The sequence below is a fragment of the Manacus candei genome, unplaced genomic scaffold, assembly GCF_025592945.1.
Source record: "Manacus candei isolate 608988 ecotype Guabito, Panama unplaced genomic scaffold, ASM2559294v1 h1tg000011l, whole genome shotgun sequence".
NCBI classification, from domain to species: Eukaryota; Metazoa; Chordata; class Aves; order Passeriformes; family Pipridae; genus Manacus; species Manacus candei.
In genome coordinates this window covers 10,976,836-11,004,140 of record NW_026138059.1, presented here as the reverse complement: position 1 = coordinate 11,004,140, position 27,305 = coordinate 10,976,836, and the positions used below count along the sequence as shown (strand labels likewise).

General features: G+C 35.4%; 2 protein-coding genes across 3 annotated transcripts in view; both read right to left on the bottom strand.

The window, feature by feature from the left end:
• The window catches only part of KBTBD11 (kelch repeat and BTB domain containing 11), a 153,649-nt gene that overhangs the window by 31,884 nt on the left and 94,460 nt on the right, over positions 1-27,305 (bottom strand). The window lies entirely within an intron of this gene.
• MYOM2 (myomesin 2) overlaps positions 1-27,305 on the bottom strand; it is a 77,321-nt gene that overhangs the window by 13,668 nt on the left and 36,348 nt on the right. For both annotated transcript variants that reach the window (XM_051778081.1, XM_051778079.1), the window contains 14 exons: positions 27,038-27,221; positions 23,610-23,784; positions 22,130-22,251; positions 19,811-19,998; positions 17,204-17,330; positions 12,838-13,016; positions 12,554-12,668; positions 11,809-11,965; positions 11,602-11,708; positions 9,706-9,750; positions 9,107-9,243; positions 4,068-4,212; positions 3,905-3,964; positions 2,400-2,467 (listed from right to left, as the gene is read on the bottom strand). In XM_051778081.1, the coding sequence (XP_051634041.1) occupies positions 2,400-2,467; positions 3,905-3,964; positions 4,068-4,212; positions 9,107-9,243; positions 9,706-9,750; positions 11,602-11,708; positions 11,809-11,965; positions 12,554-12,668; positions 12,838-13,016; positions 17,204-17,330; positions 19,811-19,998; positions 22,130-22,251; positions 23,610-23,784; positions 27,038-27,221 (1,809 nt within the window). The remainder of the gene's footprint in view (positions 1-2,399; positions 2,468-3,904; positions 3,965-4,067; positions 4,213-9,106; positions 9,244-9,705; positions 9,751-11,601; positions 11,709-11,808; positions 11,966-12,553; positions 12,669-12,837; positions 13,017-17,203; positions 17,331-19,810; positions 19,999-22,129; positions 22,252-23,609; positions 23,785-27,037; positions 27,222-27,305) is intronic.

Below are 27,305 nucleotides of genomic sequence, written 5' to 3'. Positions count from 1 at the left end.
TTCACGTTTGAGAAGTCATTCCATAGATGAACAGCTCTATGAAAGTGACTACTAAGAGTCAGAGTCTTAGAGGTAACTAAATAAATAGGAGGGTCTCCTCTACTGATTCCTAGATATCTCTGTGAAACATGCTCAAATTAATCACGTCTATTGCTGCTTAATTACCACTGTGGTTGCTATGGATCTCTGACAGAGTATTTGAGATCACAACCTGTCCCAAAGCAATGACTTGCTTGAGAAAAGTGAGCAGCATTTCACATTTACCAGTGACTACAAAGTGTTCCTGTAGTCCTATGACATGAGTGGCAATTTTATTTGAACAAAGCCTGAAGGAACAAGCCTTTAATATTTTTCAACAATTTTTCATCAAAGACCGTTAGCACTCAATCTGACAATAAATAGACTGAGTTTTAGACACATGTAATTTGCAGTACTGTTGTTACTTCATGTTGACATTTACTATGAAAAGTTACTTTTTCTCTGTTTAGCCATACACCAAAAGCCTTGCTTTTAACAGACACAGTACAAATAAGGGTCAAAATTATGCAAGAGCAGGTAGCTTCTAAATGTTCTGAAATACTAAGTCAATTAAAAGTCAATCAGGTCCGATCACATAGAAAATAAGTGGGATGTGAGGTAACATTTGATATACTCTTTTATAACACAATCCACATTTATTCATTGTTATTGTTATGGGCCTGGATCATTCAGTTAGTCCTCCGCCCTACGCAAGCTTCCAGTTGACATGGTTTCCTAACTGCCCTATGTCATGCCTTTAAGAAAGCCAAGGCAAAATGCCCTCCCTTAAGGGTACTTCCTTCACATTATCCCAGGCCCTTACAAGAGGTAGAAACACCCTTGACAATAGCTTTTGCAGAGGAGTACTAAACAGAGTCTGGAAGACACCTGGGCCAAGTGCTGTGATACGGCTTGGGGAGGCAGAGATGGTTCCTTAATTGTTTTTATTACCACAGAAATAGCCCAGCATGGCCACACTTCAAACTTTTATGTCAGGTATCTGAAGTTTGAAGGACAAATCCATGCTTTGTTGTTCAAACTCTTCCTGTGTACAAATATCAGTTAAACAGCCATAAACAACAGTATCATGTGAACCTAATGGCCAGTCACATACTAACAGCAACAAACATTATAAGGTCAATAGCACAGTTAAAGTGATGAGTGTGCAAACATCCCATATCCTAGATTTAATTTACATAAAATGTTCTGACCTTGCGAAGAAAAAGCACACTGGTGAAAAGCAAATAATCAGATGCTCAGCCTTTCCCAGCTTCAGTGGTATAAACAGGCTCAATAGTCAATGAAATGAAGGACAATTTCAGATTAATTTGTAGAGAATTAACACTAGTATAACTGGTTCAGCAACATTTAATTCCCCATGCAAATGAAAGGATAAGCAGGGTTCAAGCCTGAGGCAAATGCATGTGGAGATTACAAAGTACTCCAGCTATGCAGCTCAGTACCAGCAAAGGTATCATGTTAACTAATGAGTGTTGAGCCCTAAAATGTGGGCACACAGAATGGCAGCTTCACCTCTCCGGTCAGTTCTGATGGGAATAACTTGAGGTTAAAGGTCTCCTAATTAGTGAGCGGAAAAAAAAATCCCACAAATGTGCATGTAAATTGCTCATAATAAATGATTCAAGTTAGTCTAATTAAAAGCCAAAAGTTATTCAAAAGAAGAGGAGAAAAATAATTTAAGAGTCCATATTACAGGAAAAGAGAATGAAGAAGAATTTGATGGCTGTTGAATTCAATTAACTTAGTTATTCAGACCTCTAATTAGTCACAATAGAAGAGCAACAAAAATGAAAATATATCAGTTCAGAAAGGCATATAAAGGTGTTTATAGCAAAAGTTATGTTGAATTCAATACACATTATCGTTAGTTAAGATTCAAAAGTCATTAGCCAAATATAATAAAAAATCATTCTGTATAACTTTAATTCTAGAAGCCTTTGTTGCATATTTGGTTACAGTTGATTAAATAACAGATGCTTTGTTAGAGAAACCTCTAAATCAGAAAATGATACGGAAAGATTTTGATCTGGTTTTACGTGGCTATTTTTTGAGGAAGGAAGAAGGACCAATAAAGGATACGTATTTTGTGTAAATTATTTTTATGGCTCACAATTATTATTAAGAATTGGATCACCTAATAATACATTTAGAAATGTCCTATTTTTTTTATTTGTTTGTTTAATGAACACTTGCTGAAGAATAGTCAGTCAGAAATTTTCATTTTAAAAATTTCTAAATAATTAAAAAAGTTTTCTTAGGAAACTTCTAATTTTAAAAATATCTAACTCTTTCCTCACATTTTCCTACTTCATTTTTTAATCAACATATTCTAACAAATAATTTCAAGTATACTTCCTTACCTTACAAGAAAGCAAAACTTCACACTCCTCTGTAACCTCCCAATACAAAAACTCTGAGAAGTGAGGACCTAAGAAACAAAATTGTTTTAAAACAATGTTATAGAAAGAAGAGTATCAGAGAGATCTGGTGAAAGGAAGAAAAATTATGACAATTATAACACCCTTACACCAGAAAAAGAGCAAATTCCTGAACTACTCATGCACTTGAAGGAAAATCCTGCAGTAAGTTTTTATCACGCTGACCCAGGTGTCTACACTACAGCTTAGAAAGCTGAGTGTCATCTCTGTTTGTATGTCATATAGTATTCCAAAATGTAAAATGGTGAGTGAGACAAGTTAGTTTACTAGATGTGTTTGAAACAAAGTGGCTACAAACAAGTGTACAATTTACCTAATGCAAAAGCAACTGGAGATTAAACAAAAGTATCCAAACACCCTATTAAATGCTCAAAGCAAAAATCCCATGCCAGATGTTATTTGTTCAAATAACATAAAGTTTAAAAATATATTATATATTACAAGCAAAACAGGAAATATTTCTTTTCCCCACTAGGGTTCTAATCCTGCAAAGAAATACACCCTGATGAAAATTTGCTGACATACATATTCTTTTTGAAGTTATTGTGTTTACTCATCTCAGTAAATGTCAATGTTTTAATGTCTGCAGGATCAGGGCCCATAATTGCAATATCCAGATCTGGGAAGTAGCAAAGACTCCAGCTTTCACCTAAATCATTGAAAACTGAAAGATCTTGTGAGTTTATGCTGCAAGTGGTATAATTTCTTTCCTAAATCAATTTCAAACAGCCCTCAAAAAAAATTACATTTGTTCTATAGAAAATCTTACTTAAGTTATTTAGAATAAATGTTTTTAATTTTCATTATTACTTTCATCCTTATCGCCATTTGCTTACAAGTGAAAATTACAAACTAGAGCTCAATTTTTTAAGGATTTCACAGTGATAGAATTCTGAATTAGGTATCCAATAGTAATTCTTTCATTCAGCCGCAAACTATATTGATAACAAATATATAACAAACCCTACAATTGAATAACAACTATGCAACCAATACATATTTAATTCCTGGAATTTTGCCTGGACAGAAACCGCATAGTCAAGTTTTTAATCTTCCTTGCGTGGTGCTACTTTTCTTGGCTGTCTACTCTTCTGTCAATTATATTGAACAGATAATTTGTATGCTTAAAACTAAAGGTGATTAAATGTTTGGTTGGATCAGAGCCTATAGTAGGCACACTTCTCATGAATATTGAGCAAAAACAACCTCTTTTGAAGGCTCCCACTCTATTTCTCTACTTAGTTAAGGTTCTGCCACAAATTGACAATACTGGAAAATAAGATCCACTAAGGGTTCAAGCATCTTCTTAAACTGTACAATGGACTCACCTTCTAATGAAGAATGGAAGCTGTAAGCACTTATTACTCACCAGTGATTAATCATTAGCTGCAAACCGGTCTTAGAGTCACCAATCTACTCTGTCTTACCTTGTTTTCTGAGAAATTCCTTTCGTTGGAGCTCAGACTCAGCCAATACTGCCTTGAATGCTAAATTTTAGAAGAGGTGAATGAAAAATGAGTGAGTCACAAAATTACTCAAAGAATATTTGAAGTTCACTTCATCAAAGTTTTAATGTTTCAGTGAACATACCGTCTCCAATGAGAACTAATGAGGACTGGTTCTTGGCCTTTCCATCTTGAATCTGTACTGTGTAGGTACCTTCATTGTCAATTGTAAATGTTTCCATCATCATTTCTATAGTACCATTTGAACGGTCACAATTTATTTTATGCCTCTGAAATAAACAAATAATAACTTTTTAGTACAGTGTAAATTACTTATGATCCCCATCGAATTCATTATGTTTCATATTCCTGCCTCCACACTCAAGCTTTTCTGTGTCCTTTTAATTGTAAACTGTGGAAACAGGGGTGTGCTTGTATTTACTGTTGTACAACAAGATCCCAGTGGTAACACAAATCTCTGTGTGCAGCTGCATTTTGAATCCTGGAGTCATCATAATACAGCTGGTTTGGATTTGGAAACAATAGTTTATGGCACTATGCATGTTTGAAGAAGAACCTACACAGCCAGCCTTTAGCTGCATTACAGCTTCCAGTTCAACAAGGGGATTTGCTAGGCTGAAGCACTATTCCTAAGAGAGTCCAGAAATAACTGGAAATATTATGTTTGTAGACACAAAAGTGGGTCTTCAAATAAATCCACCACAACAAATCCAAAAATTCATTACTACTAAATATCCAAGACATACATAGCAGCTCAATAGGGGATCTTATTTTCTCACTAAAAAAAAAAAAATATTATTTAGGAAGAGTATAACAATTTTCTCATTTAAAGTTAGGTGTGATTTTCAAAGAACAACAAAGTGAAAGACCATGAGAAAAGTAACTAGAGTAAAACCAGTAAAGCTTTTGGGAACCAAAAAGGGTGAACCAAGTCCAGTAAAAGAGTGGTAGAATTCTGTCAGAACATATAGCTACCCACTAAACTGTTTGCAGAATACTCAAAATACCAAATATTGACTTGAATTCAAAGTTAAATGCACTTTTCACTGTTTGTGTCCTTTATGTGTTTGCTTTCTATTAAATATTCCAGAAAGATAAATTATTGGCAGACATCATCAAGAAACACAAAATTACAAGCAAATATTGAACAATCCTTTCAAAATACGTTTTAAATACTCTTTTAGATATAGGCACTTTTTACTAAGTAATATTCTCTTTTATTCAGTGAGTTCCAACCATGAGGATTGTTGGAATCCTCACACCAGTGATGTTTTATGAATCTCAACTAACACATTTCTAAAGCTAAGTGAGAATAACCCACAGAAGTTACTTGGTGATTACATTTAGGTAACCAGCGTGACCAAGGATATTACACACCAACTTCTATTTGTGATGGCACGAAGCAGTAAATGTCACCATCTAGATGGAGTCATATGCAGTGAATTATTATAGACCCCGTTACTGATAAATTTATTATAGATACTGTTAAAAGGAGACATGATGCCTTAAAAATAGAATATTTTTATTGACCTGTTTATTGGATTCCAAATGTAAAAAATGGTACTAAAGCCACAGATAGATAAAGTTTAGGGAGGGAGAAGAAAGAAGAAAGGCAAAAAAAACACTCATAAAAATACCACTTATTAAACTCTCTAGGACCTTCCTTAAGTGGAAGAACTTCTAAGTCCCGATACAAAAATAGTAGGAATGACACCACAGATATATCTGCTTTAGCTTTGAGTGACACATCTTGGCCATCCTCAAAAACAGATTCACTCTTGTATGGATAACAAGTCTGGAAGAACAGCGTAGACATAGTCAAGATGTTTAGCATTCAGTACCGGTATTCTCAAATATACAAATCTTCTAAATCTTAGTGAGGTAACTGAAGGATGAAGATAAGTATGTGGAATTAACAAAACAGTAGTCAACAGATAGATTGAGATAATAATTTATTAAATAAATGGCTTAGAAGGAAAAATCAGAGGTATAATATTTATAGAAAATAACAGGGAGAAATGTTCATATAATTTGGATACATAGTGCAAAGGAAAATATCAAAGAATAAGACAAGATAGAACTAATCAGAAAATTAAGTACAAAATCTACTTATGTAAGAGTTCATCTTTAAGAGTTAATGAGATAGGCCTGGTAGGTTAAAAAGAGCATTTATAAACTTACCCAAACTATCAAAAAATGCAAATTAAAATTCCAGGTTACAATCTCTTGCCCACAGAGGTCAAGGACTGCACTGGTATTTACTTCATGAGACCTCAGGGCAAATGTTAAATTTAAATTTGCCAGTAGTAGAAGGGGGGGGGGGAGGGAAACAAGATGTATGTTTTACTCTGATCCTTTATAAAACTTCTTTTTCTTTTTTTTTACTCTCTTATTTTTGGATAAAGGAAACCAAATATTAAAATATTTAAAAGACAGTTGAGTAAATGGGGCTCAGTTCATTCTGGTTTCAGCTTATTTTGAAATCTTAGCAAAAACGTTCCCTTTTAGGACCTAGCAGGAAAAATTCATCACTTCAGCCAACGCCAAGAATCAGGCCACAATTCACCAGCATAATGGTCTATTGAACATGTTCAGTGACTGTAGCCCAGTCTCCAGACAGGTTTTAGAGTGCAATTAGGCTTCTAACTATTGCCATTATGCAGCAAGATGAAGTTCAATGATTTTATGGGCACCATAAATATTAGACTTTTATGCGACTTTCCACAAAAATATCATCAGTCTCCAAACGTAAATGTCATCTGTGGGTTACTAATTAAAGAGGTGAAATAATGCAGCTTCACTTCAAGATTCTCTGTTGTCAACACTTCCAAAACATATGCAAACTAAAAATAGCTCATTCTGTTCCACAAATATTGCCAAGACAAAGTATTGTCATTTCAATACATCCTAGGCACTAATATTCAGGGGTTTAGTGCTGTATTTTATTACTTCTTAAAGCAAGAAGAACAGAGAAGTATTTTACTCAGAAATACTTCTTCTTCCACTTGTCAATATGTAATTAAAGTAAATGCTCTTTGCTTTTCTATGGTATAAAAATGCTGATAAGCGTCTCTGACCCAAACCAGGAATTGCATTCTCAGGAATAAACTGAATCTTTCAAACAGTTGCACTGGAGATGGATTCCTCCCAGGAATATGTATTCCCACTGCTGCGTTTTATGACCTGTAGATGAACCATGCTCCTGCCCTGCAAAGGCATGACCTTGTTTGCTTCTCAGCCCAATTTGAGAGCTTGTTTGTGCCCATTTGTATGAAAGGTCTTCCTAGAGCTAAAAAAAATGCAAGATGGTGGCCTGCCCTTTCTTCTCCATAGCTCTAATGCCCATTCAGTTTCTAAGCCAAAATTTAAAAAAAAAAAAAATAGAAAGTGATACCATATAAAAGTTTTAAGTTTATGAACATTCCTTCATTGTCAAGTGCCTCCCACATTCTATGTAAAACTAGTAGCTTGAGCCTCAGAGAGCGTGAACCTCTACGACTGATGTCTTGCTGGTGTGGAGTCCAAAGCTGTACTTGAAGCAGCCTTTTTCTTGAGCTATGTTTCTAAAATATTTGTACTCTGTGTTTAAATTCTCTTCTCTTTGACTGTTGGTCATCTAGTTACCCAAAATAAACACAGATTTCTGAGAGTTAAATCTTGCTCTTTTTTTCTGGTATGAGTAGGCTCACTGTGTAACAGGAATTCTATACCACAAAAAAGATTCAAGTTAAATATTGGTATTCTTTTCAGGTATTATCACATCTTAATAACATGGTAATAAGCAACTATAATATCCAGGAAACTACTGGCCTATCAGCCTGGCCTCGGTGCTAGGGAAGGTTAAGAAGGAAATCTTCTTGTAAGCCATCATGCAATATGCACAGGACAACCAGGGGATCAGGCCCAGCCAGCATGGCCTTGTGAAAGGCAAGTCCTGTTTGACTGACCTGATCTTCTATGACAAGGTGATCCACTTATTGGTTGCGGGAAAGGCTGTTGATGTTTACCTGGAATTAAGTAAAGCCCTTGACACTGTTTCCCACAGCATTCTCCTGGAGAAACTGGCTGCTCATTGCTTGGATGGATGCACTGATTCCTGGCTGAATGGCTGGGCCCAGAGTGATGGTGAATGAGGTTACATCTGGCTAGTGGCTGGTCACAAGTGGTGTTCCTCAGGGCTCAATACTGGGGCCAGTCCTTTTTAATGTCTTTATCAATGATCTGGATGAGGGGATCAAGTTGGGTGGGAATATTGACCTGCTGGAGGGTAGGAAGGCTCTGCAGAGGGATCTGGACAAGTTGAATAGGTGGGTTGAGGCCAAAGGTATGAGGTTCAACAAGGCCAAATGCCAGGTCCTACACTTGGGTCACAACAACCCCATGGAGTGCTACAGGCTGGGAGAAGAGTGGCTGGAAATCTGTCTAGTGGAAAAGGAGCAGGGGATGCTGCTGGTCAACAGCTGCTGAACATGAGCCAGCAGTGTGCCCAAGGTGGTCAGGAAGGCCAAAGGCATCCTGGCCTGTATCAGAAATAGTGTGGTCAGCAGGACCAAGGCAGTGCCATCCCACTGTACTTAGCACTGGTGAGGCCACACCTCTAATCCTAGGCTCAGTTTCAGGCCCCTCACTACAAGACATCGAGTGCTGAAGCGTGTCTAGAGATCAACAGAGCTGGTGAAGGGTCTGCAGCACAAGTCTTATGAGGAGTGGCTGAGGGAGCTGGAGAAAAGGAGACTTAGGGAAGACCTTATCACTCTCTACAACTACCTGAAAGGAGATTGTAGTGAGGTGGGGGTCCTTCTCTCCTCCCAAATAACAAGCAATAGGACAAGAGGAAACGGCTTCAAGTTGCACCGGGAGAGTTTAGATTGGATATTAGGAAAAATTCCTTCATTGCAAAGGTTGTCAAGCATTGGAAAAGCTGTCCAGGATAGGGGTTGACTTACCATCCCTGGAAACATTTCAAAGACATGTAGACGTGGCACTTAAGGACATGGTTTAGTGGCAAACTTGACAGTGTTAGGTTCACTGTTGGAATCCATGATCTTAAAGGTCTTTTCTAACTTAAATGAGTCTATGATTCTATGATAACAATAGAATACCTATTATTGCATAAAGGTTTATTAAACGAAATCACATACATAATACGCAGTATGTACTTACATCACTGTTTTCAATTTCTTTATCATTAATAACAAATCTGAAGGTAGAATCTGGAGATAAGCTTTCAGCCTGAATCCAGAAGCGAACTTCTCCTTTCTCAAGAATCTCATAAGCTAATTCTGATTTCAGAGGTATTGCTACAGAAAGAAAAGGATCAAAAGTCAATAACACATGAAACCTTGTGAGAAATGCAAATACTGTAGTAAAATACTAGCAACTCTCTTCTATTTATGGATATCAAATAAATCTTATACAGGGAAAGGCCTCTAATGCAGTCTTTGGCTGATTTTTAAATTGATTTCTCAAGAGAGAAAAGAATTTACAGCTTACACATTGTGTAAGGATTTGTCTAGGAACAACCTAGTCTATTGTGAAAGTTAAACTTCAAAGACATTTAGGAATGATGATTTTATTCAATGTCAACTAATATTCTTCTAAACAAACTGAAAGATAAGGAAGTAAGTTGTTCCATGAAAAATGCAGCTGCCATGAAAAATGCATTTGCCATTGTGACAGGAAAAATATTGTTGGAACTCCAGTCATTAGTATGTTATTATATTTCTTCTAGAATACCACACAGATTCAGATCTTCAACTTACTTGGATTCCTTATTTCATAGCTTAACTCCATCAAATGTTCAAGCTCTGAAAATAAGAAAGATATTCATGTTTTAATTTATTCTGAAAAACCTGAAGTATGTCAAATCTACAAAATGCAGTCAAATGAGTGTCAAGGAAGGCACATATCAGCATAAGCAAAGTGTTCACCTTAATATGTGAAATACCTCATTCTCTTCAGAAACTGATGACTAAAAAATAAAATTTAGAAAACTTAAAATTCTCATACATGGATTTAGCAAGTCTTCCTATTCCATGCATTTTCAGGCATACTTTCTTATGCGAGAAAATTTAACAAGGGCCAAAACCTACTTTAAACTTAAAAAACAGTAATATAAAAGAAAGATGGGAAACAATAGCTTCTAAGCAGTGTATGAGGTTCCTTTATCTGCTGACTTCCTTTCTCATATTGTCCCTGAAAAGTTTGTTTTACTGTTTTACACAAGATTGAGTGCAGGATAGTCTGAAAACAGTACAGAAAGTTCTTTTTGATGTACTAGATCCTCAGGAAGGCTATGTGAGAATCCAGAAATCACTTGGTCAGATTTTCATACTAATCCTATTTATCATATTAGTTACCAATAAAGATTTGGAAAATTAATATTACTGCCAATTTCAAATTTACAGATAATGTAAAGACCAGAGAAAGTTAACATGGATTTATGACATCGTCAAGAATCTATCAAAATTACAGGAGAATTTATAGCATTTTAGGGAGCAAATGAACAGTAGAATAATAGGTTTCAGTATTAAGATGCAAAATCTGAAACTTGTGCGGGGATCCAGTACAAACAAAATTGAAATTTTGAGTGAGAGATATGACCAAGTTAGACATGGGCTAAGTGGGGGATGGGAAACACCTTCAGTGTTCTTAACAAAAAATCCTTCAAAGGTAGAACTGATGGTGACAAGATCTATGGAGACATTTCAAGAGCGATGCTTCAAAACTAAGCCAGAGGGCAGTTCTCCTGATAAAATGCATTGGAAAATTAAAAAAATTGCAAGTTTATCTTCCTTAGAAGAAGCAGATATTGGTAATGACTAAGAGTCCTCGGAAATCATCCAGGTCCTGGAGAACCTTTTGGTTTTGTTTTTTTGCCTGCACATGGATTTATTCTCAACACCTATTTGGAAAGGGTGGTTTGACAAGTTTCTCACGGTAATAAAAGTCCTGCCTACTGTAAGACTCACACTTAGTCTCATCTCCTCTCCTTAAATGACTTAGAAAGATGGTAAGCAGAGGAATTTTCACACTTAAGGAATTGGGCATAGCAATTACAGCCTGAGGACTGGGAAAGTACCACAGTAATTTTTGTGCTGCATAAAATAGCAAACTCTCCTCTGCTTTTTATGTTAGCACCTCTCAGTGACACAACAAAGTCAGACTCAAGCAAATTCATTGCAACTCCAATGAAACAAAATAGCTACAATGAAATAAAATAAAACTAATATAAATGTAGGACAAATTATAATTTGACCCAATGTATTCAGATCTTGTTAAAGTATCATTCTTTTTCTCACTAATTTCCTGCATCTCGGTTGTATGAAACTGCATGTAGAGCCCCAAGCCCAACTGAAAGTGTAACAGACATTTAAAAACATCGTTATAATCCCAGCATAAAGAAAACAATTTTGATTTGGTTTATTCTTTATATTAAAAAAAAAATATATATTGCCTGAAGTTATCCCAGCTTTCATCATTATGATAATCACAAAAATAAGTAATCTCATGAAACCTGTTTTGCAGTCTTTTTTGTTTTTCCTTAATGTGTAAGAAAGAATGTGAGAGTTGTAGGTTTCTTTTTCTTTTTCTTGGGCATTTTTTAGTGCACTTGAGGTGATACAATGAAGTAAGACTTCAGATTTTAAGGACCTTACCTTTCTCATCCATAACAAAGCTAGATGAAATCCCATCTGTGTCACTAACTGAGATAGAGTAAGTTCCCAAGTCTGATTTATCAGGATTTTTGAAGTACAGCTTAGAACTAAAATCACCAAAAAAAGAACATAATTAGTTGGATTTCACGTTATTGAGCTTTTTAACATGACAAATTTCTAATAATTTGATAGATTCGTATGACTTACTGATTTCCTTCTGTTTCAATCTTAAACTTATCAGAATCATAAATCTCTTCATAAGATTTACCCCATGCAAAATGAGATGCATCTGTAGCTTCTTTACACTCAAAAGCCAGGTAAATATTACCTTCGTCATCCACACCTGAATAGATTTCTTTTGTTCCTGTAAAATAGGAATCAACTCTAAACCTAAGGCCGTACTTTTCTTTCAAGATGCAATTCATAAATTACTAAAGTCCATGCAAATTTTGTCCATCTTCTCTAACAGATACTGATTTTATTAACAGGTTTTAAAGCAGGTTTATATCACATTCTGACTCAGTAACATATACTATCATGTTTCTTACTCTACACACAAAATAAAGAATGCTAAAACTAATAAATACCTGTTGATAAACACATCAATAAGATGTAACTGAATATGAGAAGATATTAAAAATTTAAATAAACCAAATCTATTACTACTCTTGAAGCTTTAATAAATGTTTTGTTCATACATTTTTTCAGTCACAGCAAGCAGCACCTTTGTTAGAACAAAAACTAAAATAACTGATTATCAAATAATCTCTGTAGTAAGTAAAAATTCTTATCACTGTCTTTGTATCTACATGATTTTTTCTTTAAGTTTTAAGGCTAAGAGCTTAACTCCTGAAATACTTATCTGTGATAGAATATCAGATCAGATTGATTAAATTCAATTCTAAATATTTTAGCATTTTAGAAGCAGAGGAGATTAAACCGTTCATTTTACCTGGCCGTGCCTCAACAAGCACTGGTTCAGATATCTCAGATGACTTGCCTATCCCAGCATCATTCACTGCACGAACTTTGAAAACGTAGGTATGACCCTCATGTAAATCAGTGACCTTGAACAAGAAAAAGGGCAAAGACAATTTAAAAAACAATCCAAACTATTTTGTTTACTTATATGAAGATGTTAGCAGAAGCCAAAGTTCAAATATATATCTTTTCTGCACTCAATCAGAAGTTTTTAGAACTCAGTTTTGAATTAATAGTAAGTAATGAAAATGTTACCTTAAGATAGCGCTTTGAAGTAGGTTTTTCATTAGCAGTGATCCAGTCTTCTGCATCTACTTCCTTATAGTCCACTAAATATCCAGTTATAGGGCTTTTGCCTTCATAAACAGGAGCTTTCCACAGAAGAACCAGTGATGTATTTCTAACTTCACATATCATGAGATCATAGGCAGGACCTAGGATATTTCAAATATTGGAACTTCACTTAATATAATGAAGTTTTTCAAACTGCTCCTGTAAAGGCCAAAGTGTACCTCTTTAATTTTGAATGTGTTTGCTTTCAAAAATCTCATCCTCTCCAATAAACCCTGGTACACGTGGTATTTAGGTCATTTTTCTCTCACGTCTGTATACAGCAATATCTGCTTTATATAGTGACTGACATTAGTATGCTTAGCTAGATCTCAGTAACTCTATTTTAAGGGAAAGTTAATCTTGTGGAAGATCCATGCAGATTAAGATTTTCCAACAAGTAAGAGAGGTTTCTTGTCTATTATTTAATTCACCATCCCTATATCAAAGATACTTCACTGAGTCTGATTCAGGTTCATAATTTAACATTGGGATTTTATTTTGTTTTGTTGGTATACATGAGCTTTGATCTTTCAGAGTAGTCCAAAACCCAGTGGCACCAGGGGACTTTAGATCCTCATTCTAAAGTCTCAGGACTTTAGGCTTCTCATTCCATGACAGAAGATTTTTTTTATTATGAGTTGGATAGCTATAGCCAGGAGGAACTTCTCAAGATTATATCTGTTAGGAGAAAAATTTACACCAAAAACATCATGATGCTCTACAAATGAAAGTTTATACACTTACAGCTACCAGGTTATTTTCTCCCAACTATACTTTCTCTCTCCTTCACGTAACTCTTCTAATGCCATTCAGTTTAACTTATAGTAATTGTTTTTTACTATACTCTCGAAATTTATTTATATCAGTAAAAAATATCAAGAGTAAAGGCATAATCACAACAGTTTCCTACAATGTTCAAAACACCCATGATGGAATACTCATATTCGGCCAAATAGCATAACTTGCTTCTTAGCTTTAGATTTAGAGTAAGGAAAGCTGAAAGGGCTTGAGACTTAGGGATTTTCTCTGTTTTCAAGGTATTACTTTTCCCTACAGCACATCTCACTATTTAAAATAAATTAAAAAAAAAATAGAAAAGAAAAGAGTGGAAAAACCTTAAAAATAAATCTAACTGCCATTCCAGCCTACATGATGTTAACCAGCGATGAATGAACATAAATTTTGTAAAGGATGATATTCAGTAAATATAAAGGAAAAAAAGAAAATATTAGGAAAGTGTTTCTCCAAAGTGGATAAACACATTTCAGAAAAGAAACATTAAATAACTGTTGCAGTCCTTATAAGGGTAAATACCATATTTCTCATGGGAAGACTGCAATTTTCAAGGAACCTAAAGCCTTCCCTTGGGGGTCCTTAATAATCCCAATCTAAATGTCTGTATATACATAGATAATTAAAATTTCCTCTGTCAAATACACCTGCTAGAAATCTAGACAGTAGAAGGAAAACTGTAATGATGTATGCTTTATTCTGAGGATTCTGAGACCCCAGATATTTCATTTTATTTAAAGTAATATAAAATAATCCATTAATTATCATTGCTAACTCACAGAAACTCACAGAGATACCTAAGACGAGTTCTGCAGAAGGATGAAATAATTATGAACTCTGGGCAAGGAATCCGTTACTTATGCTGGAAATCCTGCAAAGGGCTTTGGCCTTTCAAAGGAAATCTTCCTTCCATATCAAAAGGTGAAAGACTATTTTGTTGACACTGGGAGTATATTGCAGTCACATAACATTAGTCTTCAGTATCTTTTGTAAGTCAGGGAAGAGATTCAGGTTCTTTCTCGCAGTCTTAAATCTCAATTATTTCTTTTCATTACTTCTAAGACATTGTTTTAAAATGTATTTTAAAAAACTTGTGAAATATTATAGAAGGTTTGGAGATTTATTTTTGAGGGGAGGGGGTGAGAGTAATGCTGTTGGTTTTTGGTGGTTTTTTTTTAAGTAGGAGGAATCCAATAGTGTCCGTTCATCTCATTTAATAATGAGAACAATGTAATCAGCCAAAGATTAAAAAGGTCAGATTGTTCATTATGAAAATGGAAATTTCACTCTCCTCATTTCCTGAAAGTGCCTTTTATTTGATTTCTTTATCATTTAAAATGAAGGATAGTCTTCACTTGCTTACACTAGGAAATTTCACTAATGTTTTGAAAACACTGTAGAGAGCATAAATCACAGATCTTTTCTTTAAGAAATACAATTGTTCAACTGATGATGCATATATACTAAATATTACAAGATGATATGAAAATGTAATTAACAGAAAGTCAGTTAAGGTCAGGAAATTAAACATTTTGCTGTTGACAGCTTTGTCATATTGTTAAATCCATACAGTAAGATTTATGAACTCAGAAGAATTTAGCTATAAAAGGTAGAGGGTAACTCTCTGACAAACAGTTTTGCAGAAAAGAACCTGGGCATTAAAAAGAATTAAACTTGCAATTTAGCAAACCAACATAAATTTTATTTAAAGGGTAAATGGAAGAGGATATGTAAGCAGACAAATTAATTGTAGGAGGTGGAATTTCCATGCTCAGCGTTAAAAAATCTTCATTTGAAATAGTGTCTCCAGTTTTTGCGCTGCCATTCAAGAAATAAATGAACCAACTAGAAAAAGTTAGAAGAAGAGCAAAAAAATTGTTTATTTAGCAAAAGGAATACATACTCTATGGAGAAGGCTGCAGAAAGAAAGATTCAGGAACATTAGAGAAACACATAAACTGTAAGCATAGTAATATTAGGAACAGATCCTGTCCAAAGAATCTGGACCTTTTCATGAGAAATCTTTAAGGGTGGATTAGACAAGCCTCTGTCAATGAGATAGGTATAGCTGACCTGCAAGTGGGCAAGCAGCTGATTTAGACAACATTTGAGAGTTTGTCCTCATAAACAATTCCATGACCTTACTGAATTTTTTTCTTGTTCCAGGTAAGAATTATATTTTACATATAGCAAAGAAAAGAAAACTGAAACTTCCCTGCCAGCTTATGCCACCTCACTAATCATTTTGATAGTCTTACAAATCCAGATTTACAGGATGTGTGGGTTTTTAATTTACTGAGAAAATAACCGTGTGAACATTTAGGCACAGAACAGATGCTTGTAGGTGTCAAATAGCTCCTGATGACAAAAACAGATATTAGAATGGATCTTTAATTGCACACAAAAGCTCAATGTCATAAATAGAATTTGATATAACAATACAGTAGTATTTTACAGCATTTGGGGGAAAAAAAGGTAGAAATGTTTTAAAGTGGTAGGTGCCTGTGTTTTCATTATGGACTGTACTTGTAACACACTTTTTTAAAGCAAATTAGTCCAGACATCAGGTCTAGACTAACATTCAGCAAATGTGTTGCTCGGCATGAGTGAGGGTGTTACAGTGTTATAAAATAAGCAGAATAGGCCTTCAAAAACCCTTTCATAGCTTATTTAAGCATTGCTGAGGTGGACTAATTCCTTAGATGTCTAACATGTAGGCACAATTTATATCCTTATATGAGGTAGATTACAGTTGAACTTCATTTTCGTGGGACTCCCAAATTTACAATACTCAGTATTGCAATTGACAGTCTTCAGCTCTACCCACACTGCTAAACTACAGACAACTTAAACACAGGTTTTGAGCACTAGCACATAGTCATGCCTACTGTATGTTTGTTAGACATTTGTTCTAACACCTGGCTAATAATAATCTCTCAGGTAACACCTAGGTGCAGTGTAGGGCAAACAAACTTATGTGGGCACACTAGTTGAGACTGGGAGACATTAGCTATGCTGCTTGTCCCTATGTCAAGAAACAGGTCCCTTTTATGTGTTATTTATGACTAAAAACTAACATAGTTTTGGAGTCTGAAACTCCAGGAATATTCTGAGCTGCATTTATGGTGCAGACATGCCTATATATTCTACAGGTGGTGAGTGTGAAGTGGAGCTTGTAGGGCTTGAAGAGCTGATAGAGATACAAACACAGATTAAATGCTCAAGACTTTCTGCTCTGAGCTGATGTGGGTAGTGAAAGAAAGGGACTGTCAGCAAGGTGAGTAAAGGTCAGCTATTTCCCAGGAGGTTCAGTGTCATCAATGGGGATGTAGAGGTAGCTTTTAGCAGGAGATCTCAAAAGCAGGGGCAGTCTCAAGAGGTAATATGGAAGAAATTAAGCAAAAGACATCCAGCAGAGTTTGGCTGGAACATTACACTAGCTGTGTTTTAAGGAGTTTATATTGCATTGAGATTCATGAAGAACTAATAGACTTACCAGGTTCTGGCATAGTCCAGGCTTTGCACTTAAAATGCTCACTGGGATCTGAAGGTTGACCTATTCCAACCAGATTTGCTGCAGCAACTTTGAATTCATAGAAGGCATCTTCTGTCAAATCCTCTACCTTTTTTATTTTGAGAAAACAATTCAATATATCAAAAGTCATGGCTTATATTCATTTAATAAATACTTGAAAATAAGCATTGATTAATTAATTATTAGGCCTCACTGCTGTGCTGGAGGATCTAATTTCAAGATTTTACTCTTAAACCAAACACACTGCATATTTCTATATTATACGTTCATGTTTTGGTGACATTATCCTAGGAAGAACAGCATTCATATATTGGCATAAAAGGCTGTCAAAGGTTAGAGGAAAGGTCCAGGGAGCCCAATCAATGAATGACCACTAGCAGATACTTATGGGTGAGTGTTCTAAGGTGAAATACCTTCTTGCATTGTGTATGAATGGCTATTCATAGACCATTCACTTAAGCAAGGGTCAAAATAGTGTTTTGGTTTAAAGAGGTTGCAGTGGACTGACCAAGGAAGAAAGGAAACCAACAGGAAATTTAAAGTAAAAACAATCCAGTCATTTCCATACTGTGCTGATATAACTCTGGGAAAGAGCCCCTCAGTAATTTCTTTCTGGCTTGTATGCATCTTGTTCCTAATGTTACCTACCATTACAAAGTGAGAAAGTAAGCACGGGAAATAGGATGAGCAGAATCCATGTCACTCCTCTGCAAACATTCCTGGTAAATTAATCCTGACTTATCTAATGAGCCCATCCCCACATCAGCATCTCAGGTTTTGAGATCAAAGTAGAGGACTAAAAGGCATGAATGTCTTGATACCCTGAGCACCTCATGGTAGCAACCTTCCTTCTTCCAGACCACCTAAATACAAAAATCCAAGTCTTCTACACCTCGTTCCTCTGCATAATTTTCCCACTTATATTTAATCATATGTCTCAAGAGAAGCAGGCAGCTGAGGGTAGAACTTCTACTGGAGATAGCAAAGAGTTTTAGGTTTTCATTAATAAATAAACTATGGCTAGATTCTCTGCGAAAATGTGAGCTAAAAAAGGATTTTTGTGTAATTTTTTTTTAATGGTAAAAAACAGGTGATGGGATGGTAACAAACATATGATGCAGTAGCATCAAACACAAGACCAAGGCTAAGAAGGTAAAATAGAAAGGTCAGGCACTAAAATAATTTAGATGTAATTTCCTGAAGCCAGAGTGTTATATATGTGACCCACAAGACAGAATAACAGCTCAGCCTGTAAAAATTATTTTGAAATACCAGGTTATTAAGGGAAAGAATATTTGTGGGGTTCCCATGGAATTATTTAATCAGAGAAGGTTAAACCTTTAGTGATTTGCCGGTGCTGCACTGTATATCTTGGGGCATTCTCTGCTTGCAGTATGTCATAAAATATTTTGTGCTACTAAAAGCTGTCTTGGTTTTATTTCCCCATCAGTATTTCAGATTCCAGTCATTCAAACTAATATACGAAGAGGTACCTTCAGGCACAAATACAGTTACTGTCAGGACTGACACTTAAATATCCAATTAAACTCTGAATGGTGGCCCCTACTTTACATTACTCATTTGTTTACAAACGCATTAAAACTAAAAATAACTTGAAAGTATTGCTTAGTATTGGCCTTTGATGCCTATCCTATGCTCTGTTTTTCATTTCTCAACGCTCCTGCTCCATCTGCTATGTCAGAGATGGCAGTTATAAAATCAGGCACAAGCACATATACACCTGAGTATTGCCAACTGCCTTCTGTGCATAAAACCTCCTTCCTCAGCTCATCTGCAACATTATTTTCTACTTTAGTGTCAAACAACAGTAAGATTTACTTCTGCCCTGAGGTTTATAGGAAGGTTGCTGACTTGCAGAAATAAAATTTTAAGTATTTGTGAATAAAATCTCGTTGTTTAACTTAATTTAACAAGCATCAGATTGATCAATTGCTTGCTACATCCTATCTCCCTAACTTTTTCTCAAGGAAGTTCACATCCAAATCTTCCTTTTTTAAGAAACTTTTAATACATTGTAAGTGCAACGAGAAGTAATTTATTTCAAAAATGGTACTCTGTAAAGGAGAAGAGGAAATATAAAGTTAGGTTCATTAATATACATCTTTTTTCAGCTGAAGGCAGATTTTGAGAGTAAGAACAAGAACAGTTATATTTTTTCTCAACCCAACTCCATTTCATTTACGTCTCCAGTTCTACAGACAGCACAGTCATTGGTCCTGATAAACGCTTCCATCCTTTCTCTGTATGTCATTACAGTGGTGCTACATAGAGTGATCATTAATGAAAATAGTCTGTGAAGCATTTTATAGCTCATCTCTTCCCTTGTGAAGAATGTACTTCATGCTTTTCCCTCAAAAATTTTCTCATTTGAATGGCCTTATTTGTCTCAGAATTTCATAGCAGGGGATGGCATTGATTCTCTACTCCAGTTGCACTCCATATGGTGCCTAGTTTTGTTGTAGTATTTAAAGAACTTCTGTGTAAAAAAAAAACCCAAAGAAACAGTATAAATCAACTCCAAAAACATAAGGACTAAAAAATACCAACCGTATAAATTGTCTGAGTAATAAGGGAAGAATTGACTTCATGCCAGTTTTGATGGTTAGCTTCCCGTTTATCCATATAATAACCAAGGATTGGTGAACCTCCACTGTATGTTGGTGCTTTCCAACCAAGGGTCATTGAATGACCATCACAGTTCAGAAGTGTGATACCATGAGGATATGATGGACAAGCTATAAGGAAATAAGCAACCTGAGTTAGGACAGAGTCTAAAACACTGCAGTGTAGAAGTTGTTTAGCATTTTTGGTATTGATTCTGTTTTCTGCAGCATACTGCTGTCAGCCGCATGCTGGTAGCAAAGCAGCTGTAAAGTTGCTAATCAGCATTCATTTTATCACCAGATATAAATGTGAAAGCTTTTGAAACATCTGACTAATGTTCTGCCCTCTCAGGATATAGCAAGAAGGAATAGGTGATCTTTGATATTGAAATTATAATGACAACAAGTCTCTCCAGACCAAATATTATGCTAGTAGATGGAAAAGGATCAGAAGGTCTTTTACTGCTAAGAAACAAATAAGCCACTCAAGTACTTCTGGAATACAGTAAAAATCATCCAATTAAAAAAAAAAAGGGTATGAACTTGAAAGAAATTAAGTCATAGGACTGACTACGGTTCTCATGATTTTCCTCTCCTATCCTGATATTATATGCTTTCTTCAGACTTGTCCTATAAGGAATAGCAAATATTTAGACTTTCAGTAACTTAACTTATGTTGAGAGAGAAAAGCAATTTCCTTCATGAGTTTACCTGCATGGATTTACTCCCATATGTATCACAAGCAGAAGTGCCATAAAGTCATCTTCCTAGAGATGAAGAAAAGTCTTTTTCTGGGTCTTTTATTCCCCTACTACTAGCAAGCACCCCTTCTAGCAAGCAGTTTTGGATTTGCCATCCATGCTTGAAAGTTTGCCCAAAGATACCCCTTTCTTGACATTGATGTGCTGCTGTCTGTGCAGGTTAAGCACCCAGCCCTAAAGCTCATATGATATTTTCAGTTGAATTACCAGTATAACTTGAGAGAACGTAACCTACCTCATTCAGAAAAGAATACATTAGCAAAGGCCCTTATTACAGTTCCTGATCTTGCAGCTATACTAGTGATCAGCATAAAAACAGAGAGTAATCAGCAGAACTGGCCTTTTGCTAATGTTTTTTCTGGCAGGTCTTCTCAAAGGCCATGAAATGTGGCCTTTGCATTTATTACCATTTCTTCGTAAATAAGAATGAACAGAGTAAACTCCTACAAATACCCTTAAAATAATACTACAGAAAGATTCTAGCCATGTAAGTCACCTATAAATAGTCCAGCTAAATTCCTGTTAAGGCTACCAAAATGGACAAAAGCCATCCACATCCTGCAAGGGTGTGTAAGATCCATGTGCTCTGTGTTTGGTGACATACCCCATGCAACCTTTATCTTCAAAACAGTGACAAAGTAATAGGTACAAGTGCATTTACAACACAGTGGTGATAGGTGTACAAGTGTTCATGCACCACCTACCCATATGAGACACACTTCGTCCTAAAACAATCAAATAGAGTAACTTTGTCAGCAACATCCAAATTTATCAGCCATTTATCCAAATTTATTAGCCATTCTGAATTATAAATCTTCTAAAGGTTTATTTCTGACAAGTGTGTCTATTGGTCTTCTCCAAGAGGCAGAGGTCACTCAACTGGGGAAAAGGTGTTCTATTTTAAATTTTTCAGTATGAAATTGAAACTGTACAGAAATAAAAATTGGACTATAGTAGCCCAGATTTGTGTGCTTTTTTCTCTAACTAATTATCCAGCCTTTCACTCAACAGGTATCATTCCCATTGAAGGTTGCATAGTTGATCTTACACAGAAATTTTATTTATAAATACATTGTGCTCCAAACTGGAGCAGACAAAGAGAATTTTCTGTTTGATTCAGCCACACAGTAATAAAGTTTGCCAAGACTCTTCTAAATGGAGCAATGTTTTGCACTACTTCAAGTCACTCAGAAACTATTTGTCTAATTTAATAAAAATTTAAGTTTCTTTGATACAACCTATGAGTAGAAGGCAACCTTTTTATTACAGTGCATCTTGCCCAATATTTCTAACAACCATTATGAATAGCTTTTTTTATAAAAGAATTTTATACAGTATTTTCTTTAGAATAGCCACATGCCAGAACACAGACATCATTAAGCAGATGTGCTGGATGGCTGCATGATATACTATTACAGTAAATCAGACCAAAGGACATGATTGCTGAAAATATGTGATTCATTCAAGAAACAAGAAGCTGAGTTGCACAGAATCACACTTACTAAGGGCTGCCTGTACTGTTACAGCCTCTGACTCCTGTGAGTTTTCACTCAATCCTACAGCATTTGCAGCCTTCACACGGAAGATGTACTGCTCTCCAGTCTCCAAACCATGAACAACAAACCTGGGTTAAAAAAATAGCATTGCATATTATTATTTTACAGGAACCATTCTGTGCTGTAAGATGAAATTGTTGTAACACTTAAAAAGCTCAACTTCATGAGTGCTTCACAAAGGAAAATATTTCCATGAGGGAAACTGTAATACAATGACATGCTGTTTTACAATAAAATAGAATGGGACACTGGAAGGAAAGTCACTCATTAGATTGCTAATGCTGATCTAGCAGGTAAAGTCAGATAAAATATAATATATTCCCCCTGAACTTTGACGTGCTAAATTCTAATCTATTCTGGGAAGGGACTGTATTTTTCACTGTACTTTTGTATTCATTATCCAAAATAGGTTTTAGTTTTGATCTGAGGTTCTAGGTAATTATTGTACTGGATAGAAAAGTCAGAACTATCCTATTGTAGAGTATGCTCATGTATGAACAAATAAATGCTTTTTGTTATTTTTATTCTGTCCCAATCCCTTTGACCAAGAATTAGTCTCTACTTTTTCTTTGATCAAATTCCTTGACTACTTGAAAAAAGGATTCAGCAGAATACAAAGTCACTCAAAACCAATTAATAACTGAAAAAAATACACTAAACAACATGATATGCTCGTTATAGAAAATACAATCTACACGTCTAAACTTTGCATTTGGTGAGTGATTCCAGTAAAAGTAAGCATGATTGTCACAGAGGAAATTAATTAAAGAATCCCATAATGAAGTGTGATATTTTCGGGAGGGAGTCAGAAATCATTAGAAATACAGACAGGGCTAGTGTCATGACAAGGGAACTAGGGACAGAGGCTGCCATCCTTTATCCACAGATGTAGCAGATCAGGGAGCTCTGACATTTCTGGAATGGGACACCTGGATTTCCTGCACAGTGGTGTCAGCAGCCAAAGCACTTTTCCCACCATATTTATAGCAGAAATGGCCTAACCTTTTGCCCTCTTTTCCATGGATTATGATAAAACTTTTGACTTTTCTCTCCTTCTCATATTTATGTGAATCAGGTGTGTTTACGCCACAACATAATTTATACTTTAAGAAAGGTATTTATTTTATGCTTACTCATGTCCAAGACACTCAGAAACATATCTCTAGAACCCGCTTTTATGACACAAAGTCATGGGGGGGAAAAAAGGATGCTTCTTTTTGGAGGGAAAAAAAAAAGGGAGGTGGGACAAAGTCTGTCATCTGCCCTGCAGTTTGGAAAACTTAGCTCTAAGAGTCTGCAGACTGTTTTTCTTCACATTCATTCAATATTTTCCTTCCATTATAACACTATGGCTTAGCATGTAAGTTGACTTAAAACTATCCTATATTTTTCAAATCTCCCAAAAATATAGATATATTGTCAATACCTGTTATATTTAATAGGTTTATGGTTACTAGGTTCCCAGTGATTTGATCCCACCACAGAATAGTCAATGTAGTAGCCATATAAATCTTCTTCGTGTTTTGGTTTATCCCACTGAACTACAACTGATGTCTTTGTATTCCTTGTGGCCACCACCTGACCAGGTGCAGATGAAACAACTAGGAAAAAAGAGAGAAAACGTACACTATTAGGAAACACGTAAAGACAAAAGTAATTTGAGCTAGATGAAACACTGTATACTTTGATCATATTTAATCACTAGAGCTATGACATCTACCAGGTTAATATCATTATATGACACATATTTTAGTGTATTTCTTTCACTCTAAGTCTGCATACTTATATATATGTGTGTAAAAATATATTTATTTTTCTATTTGTTTACTCAGAATACTCTAAGCTATGAGGCTCCTTACAAATCTGATTTTATACAGATTTTCTGAGAAGTCAATTATAGGAGAACATATTTCCAAATACTGGTGTGGATGAAGGCATTCAGATATGAAAATGATAACTCTCAAAATTCCTCCCTCAAATGTACTCTCTCAATAAGAGGTTGATGAAAAACTCATGTCCCTGTAGCACTACTGCATTAGTAAGACATGCACATAAACTATAAAGGTATATCATGAGTGTTAAGAAATGCTCCCTTCCAGTCAACTAATGACAATACCAATTTAGAAAATATGGGCTTTTTAGGACAACTTTAGCATATATTTGAATGCAAAGGCTTTAGCTAAACATAGCTAAATGAATTTCCAGAAGCATAGGAACATTGGTTAGAAGGGATTTCTGGGGATCATCTAGTTCATCCTATCACAGAGAGTGGGATTACCACCAACACTAAACTGGATTGTCAGTCATGGATTTGCCTAAGTCTTGAAAACCTCTGACAATTGAGATTTCACAGCTTTCCTGCACAACCTCTTCCATCACTTCACTCTTGCACTTCTTTCATTAAAAGAGTATGTCCAGTGTAACAATTTTTGGCTGTTGCCTGTTTCTTTTGTCATCTGGCATTGCTGAGAACAGTTTGGCACCATTATCTTTGTAAGACACCAAACTAAACAAGCCCGGATACCTCCACCTCTCTTCAGAGGTCTCGATCTCTAAGCCCCTGGCCATCTTGGTTGCTATTTAGAGGACTTCTCCAGCTCCTCCATAACCATTCCTCTAGAATAAGGAAGCCAAAACTGGAACCAATACTCCAGGACCAACCTCAGCAGCACCAAGCAGAAGTGGATAAAGCTTCCTTTCATCTGTTGACTACAGTTCTCCCAAGGTAGCAGAGTACGCATTTCACTTTACAAGCAATGAAAGTTCATTGTTGGTTTATATTATCTAAACATCTGAACATGCATAAATAGAATCAGACATATTGAGATCTAAATAGAAAAAAAGATCTTGGTAAGAACCAACACACAGTCTGTACACTATGAAATATCTATCTGAGCTTTCATAATGTAAGAAACTAAGGCAATGTCTCAGCCTAGCATGACAGGTTAAGAAAGTCATCCACTACTTGCCTATTTAAAGCATTTTAGTTTTCTCAGACTGATATATTGCAGAGAACTAGAAGCAGCATGAAATGAAAGGCAGCGATTTTTTCCACTTAGTCCTTCAATATTAAAATAAAAATTAATACTTACAGACTAACGTACTTTATACAATAAATCTGTAAGATCAAATGGATTCAGTTTTAGATAAACATCTCTCCATTTAGGCCTTTAAGTGTTAGTGTCTAAAAGCATATGTTCTTAAGCTGCCATTATAGTCCAAGACCTAGGGCTTAATTCAGTTACCCAAACAAAATCACTTAGAGCCATTTTGGACCATCTGACACTTCTTCATTGAGCTGTTTTATATGACTCAGGAGATAATACCTACAGTCCTCTGAAATGGTAAACTGAAACCATTTGCAAAGGTACTAGATGTCTTCTTAGCAGTCAAACTGAGCCTCTGCTCAGTGCTTGGTAGAGTCCTAAAAACAATTCATCTCACCCCGATGCAGACACTCCACAGCTGGGTACTATGGGGCAACTTACGGCCACATCAACCAACTTATTTTCCAGGCTCCAACTGCCACAGCGAGAGCAGAGGCACCTAGTGGACCTGTAGATACCTACATGGAAGCACCTAAATTTAGATTTTAATCTCAGACTGAATAGTCTTTTACCACTCAATTCAGTTGCATAATTTTAAACATCATTTTGGATGGCCAAAGATACCAAATCCATTCCCTAAGTTCTGCTTAAAATCTACCCATAATTTCTGTGTAATTATTGCCACCCCATGAAGTTGTCTCAGCTACTCTCAAGAATATCAAATGACACTACATGAAGGCAACTAAAAGGAGCGATGTGTTTCTGACATATTTTAGCTCAGATGCTAAAGTTCGTTTCTGAAAATACTCCTGCAGATTCTCTTTAAAACAGAATCTTCTGCTTTATGCTTTATTTAAAGCTGTAATTTATTCAGAATGATTTGCATTAATCCCTAAGGGATATCCTATTTTATGTACTACGTGAAATAAATGCAGTGGGTTTTTTGCTACCTTGGGAAATATTGAATGTTATATGCATTAATGAGACATCAAATCAAGAATGTATAAAAGCAAAAGCTTCTTTTATTTTATCATGTGCAGTTACAAGCTGAAGATATGGATTATATTTTTTAACAATTGTATATCAGATATTGTAAATATTTTTATATTAGTAACAAGTGTACTAGTAACTTATGTGCACTTAAGGTAACAGCTATCAATACATAGAGCTGTTGTATGTGACCTCTGTAAAATTGCAAAAGTAAAACAAATATTTGAAAAATAAAATTAATAGACACTCCCTAAATTTTCATTTGTGTTTTTGAATTTGGCCCCAGGATAAACATTTCATTTTCATTTGGGAAATTACCACTGAACATGTAATTGTATGTTCCCCTATTTCTGAAATCTACTCAACTTCCTGCCACAGGAATTCTGCACCAGCAGTAATTTGCAACTTAGAATACTAAGAAAGAAATTAAAGGCTACCTTATCTAGCTGAAACTGTAGGGAGTTAGGTAGTATATAATTACCCAAACCAGACAATATAATTATCTAAGTTAGCAATTAACCTGCATTACCCTATTTTTTTGAAAAGTCACATTAATAGAGCACTGAAGAGTGAATAACTAAAAATAATTTAACTTTTTAATGATTATTGTTTTCAGTAAGGGGACTTGTGATCATTAGGAAAATTTTAGAAAGTTTCTAAAATTTTGATCTTTTTGAAATCCTTCACGGAATTGAACACAAATAAAGTCAATTATTATTACTGTAGTTATATTAATCTAATTATAATGAGTTATCTATTTCCATTTTGTAAAATATCTATTGTTTTTAATATTAATGTCTTACAATTAACACCTTACCAACAGTATCTTGTGGTTGAATAGGTTCTGTGATTTCAGATGGATCACTGATGCCATGTTTGTTTGCTGACAACACTCGGAAAACATAAGGTTTTCCTTCTGCAAGGTCAAACACTGCATAGCGAGGAGATTTTACTGCAACCTGTGCATTGACTCTTTGCCAACTTCCACTGCCAACCATGGACTACAAGAAAAAAAAAAGTTGTGAATAATTTCTGTGAACTGTCAAAAAATGAACATATTGCTGTATTGCATTCTGTCATGAATT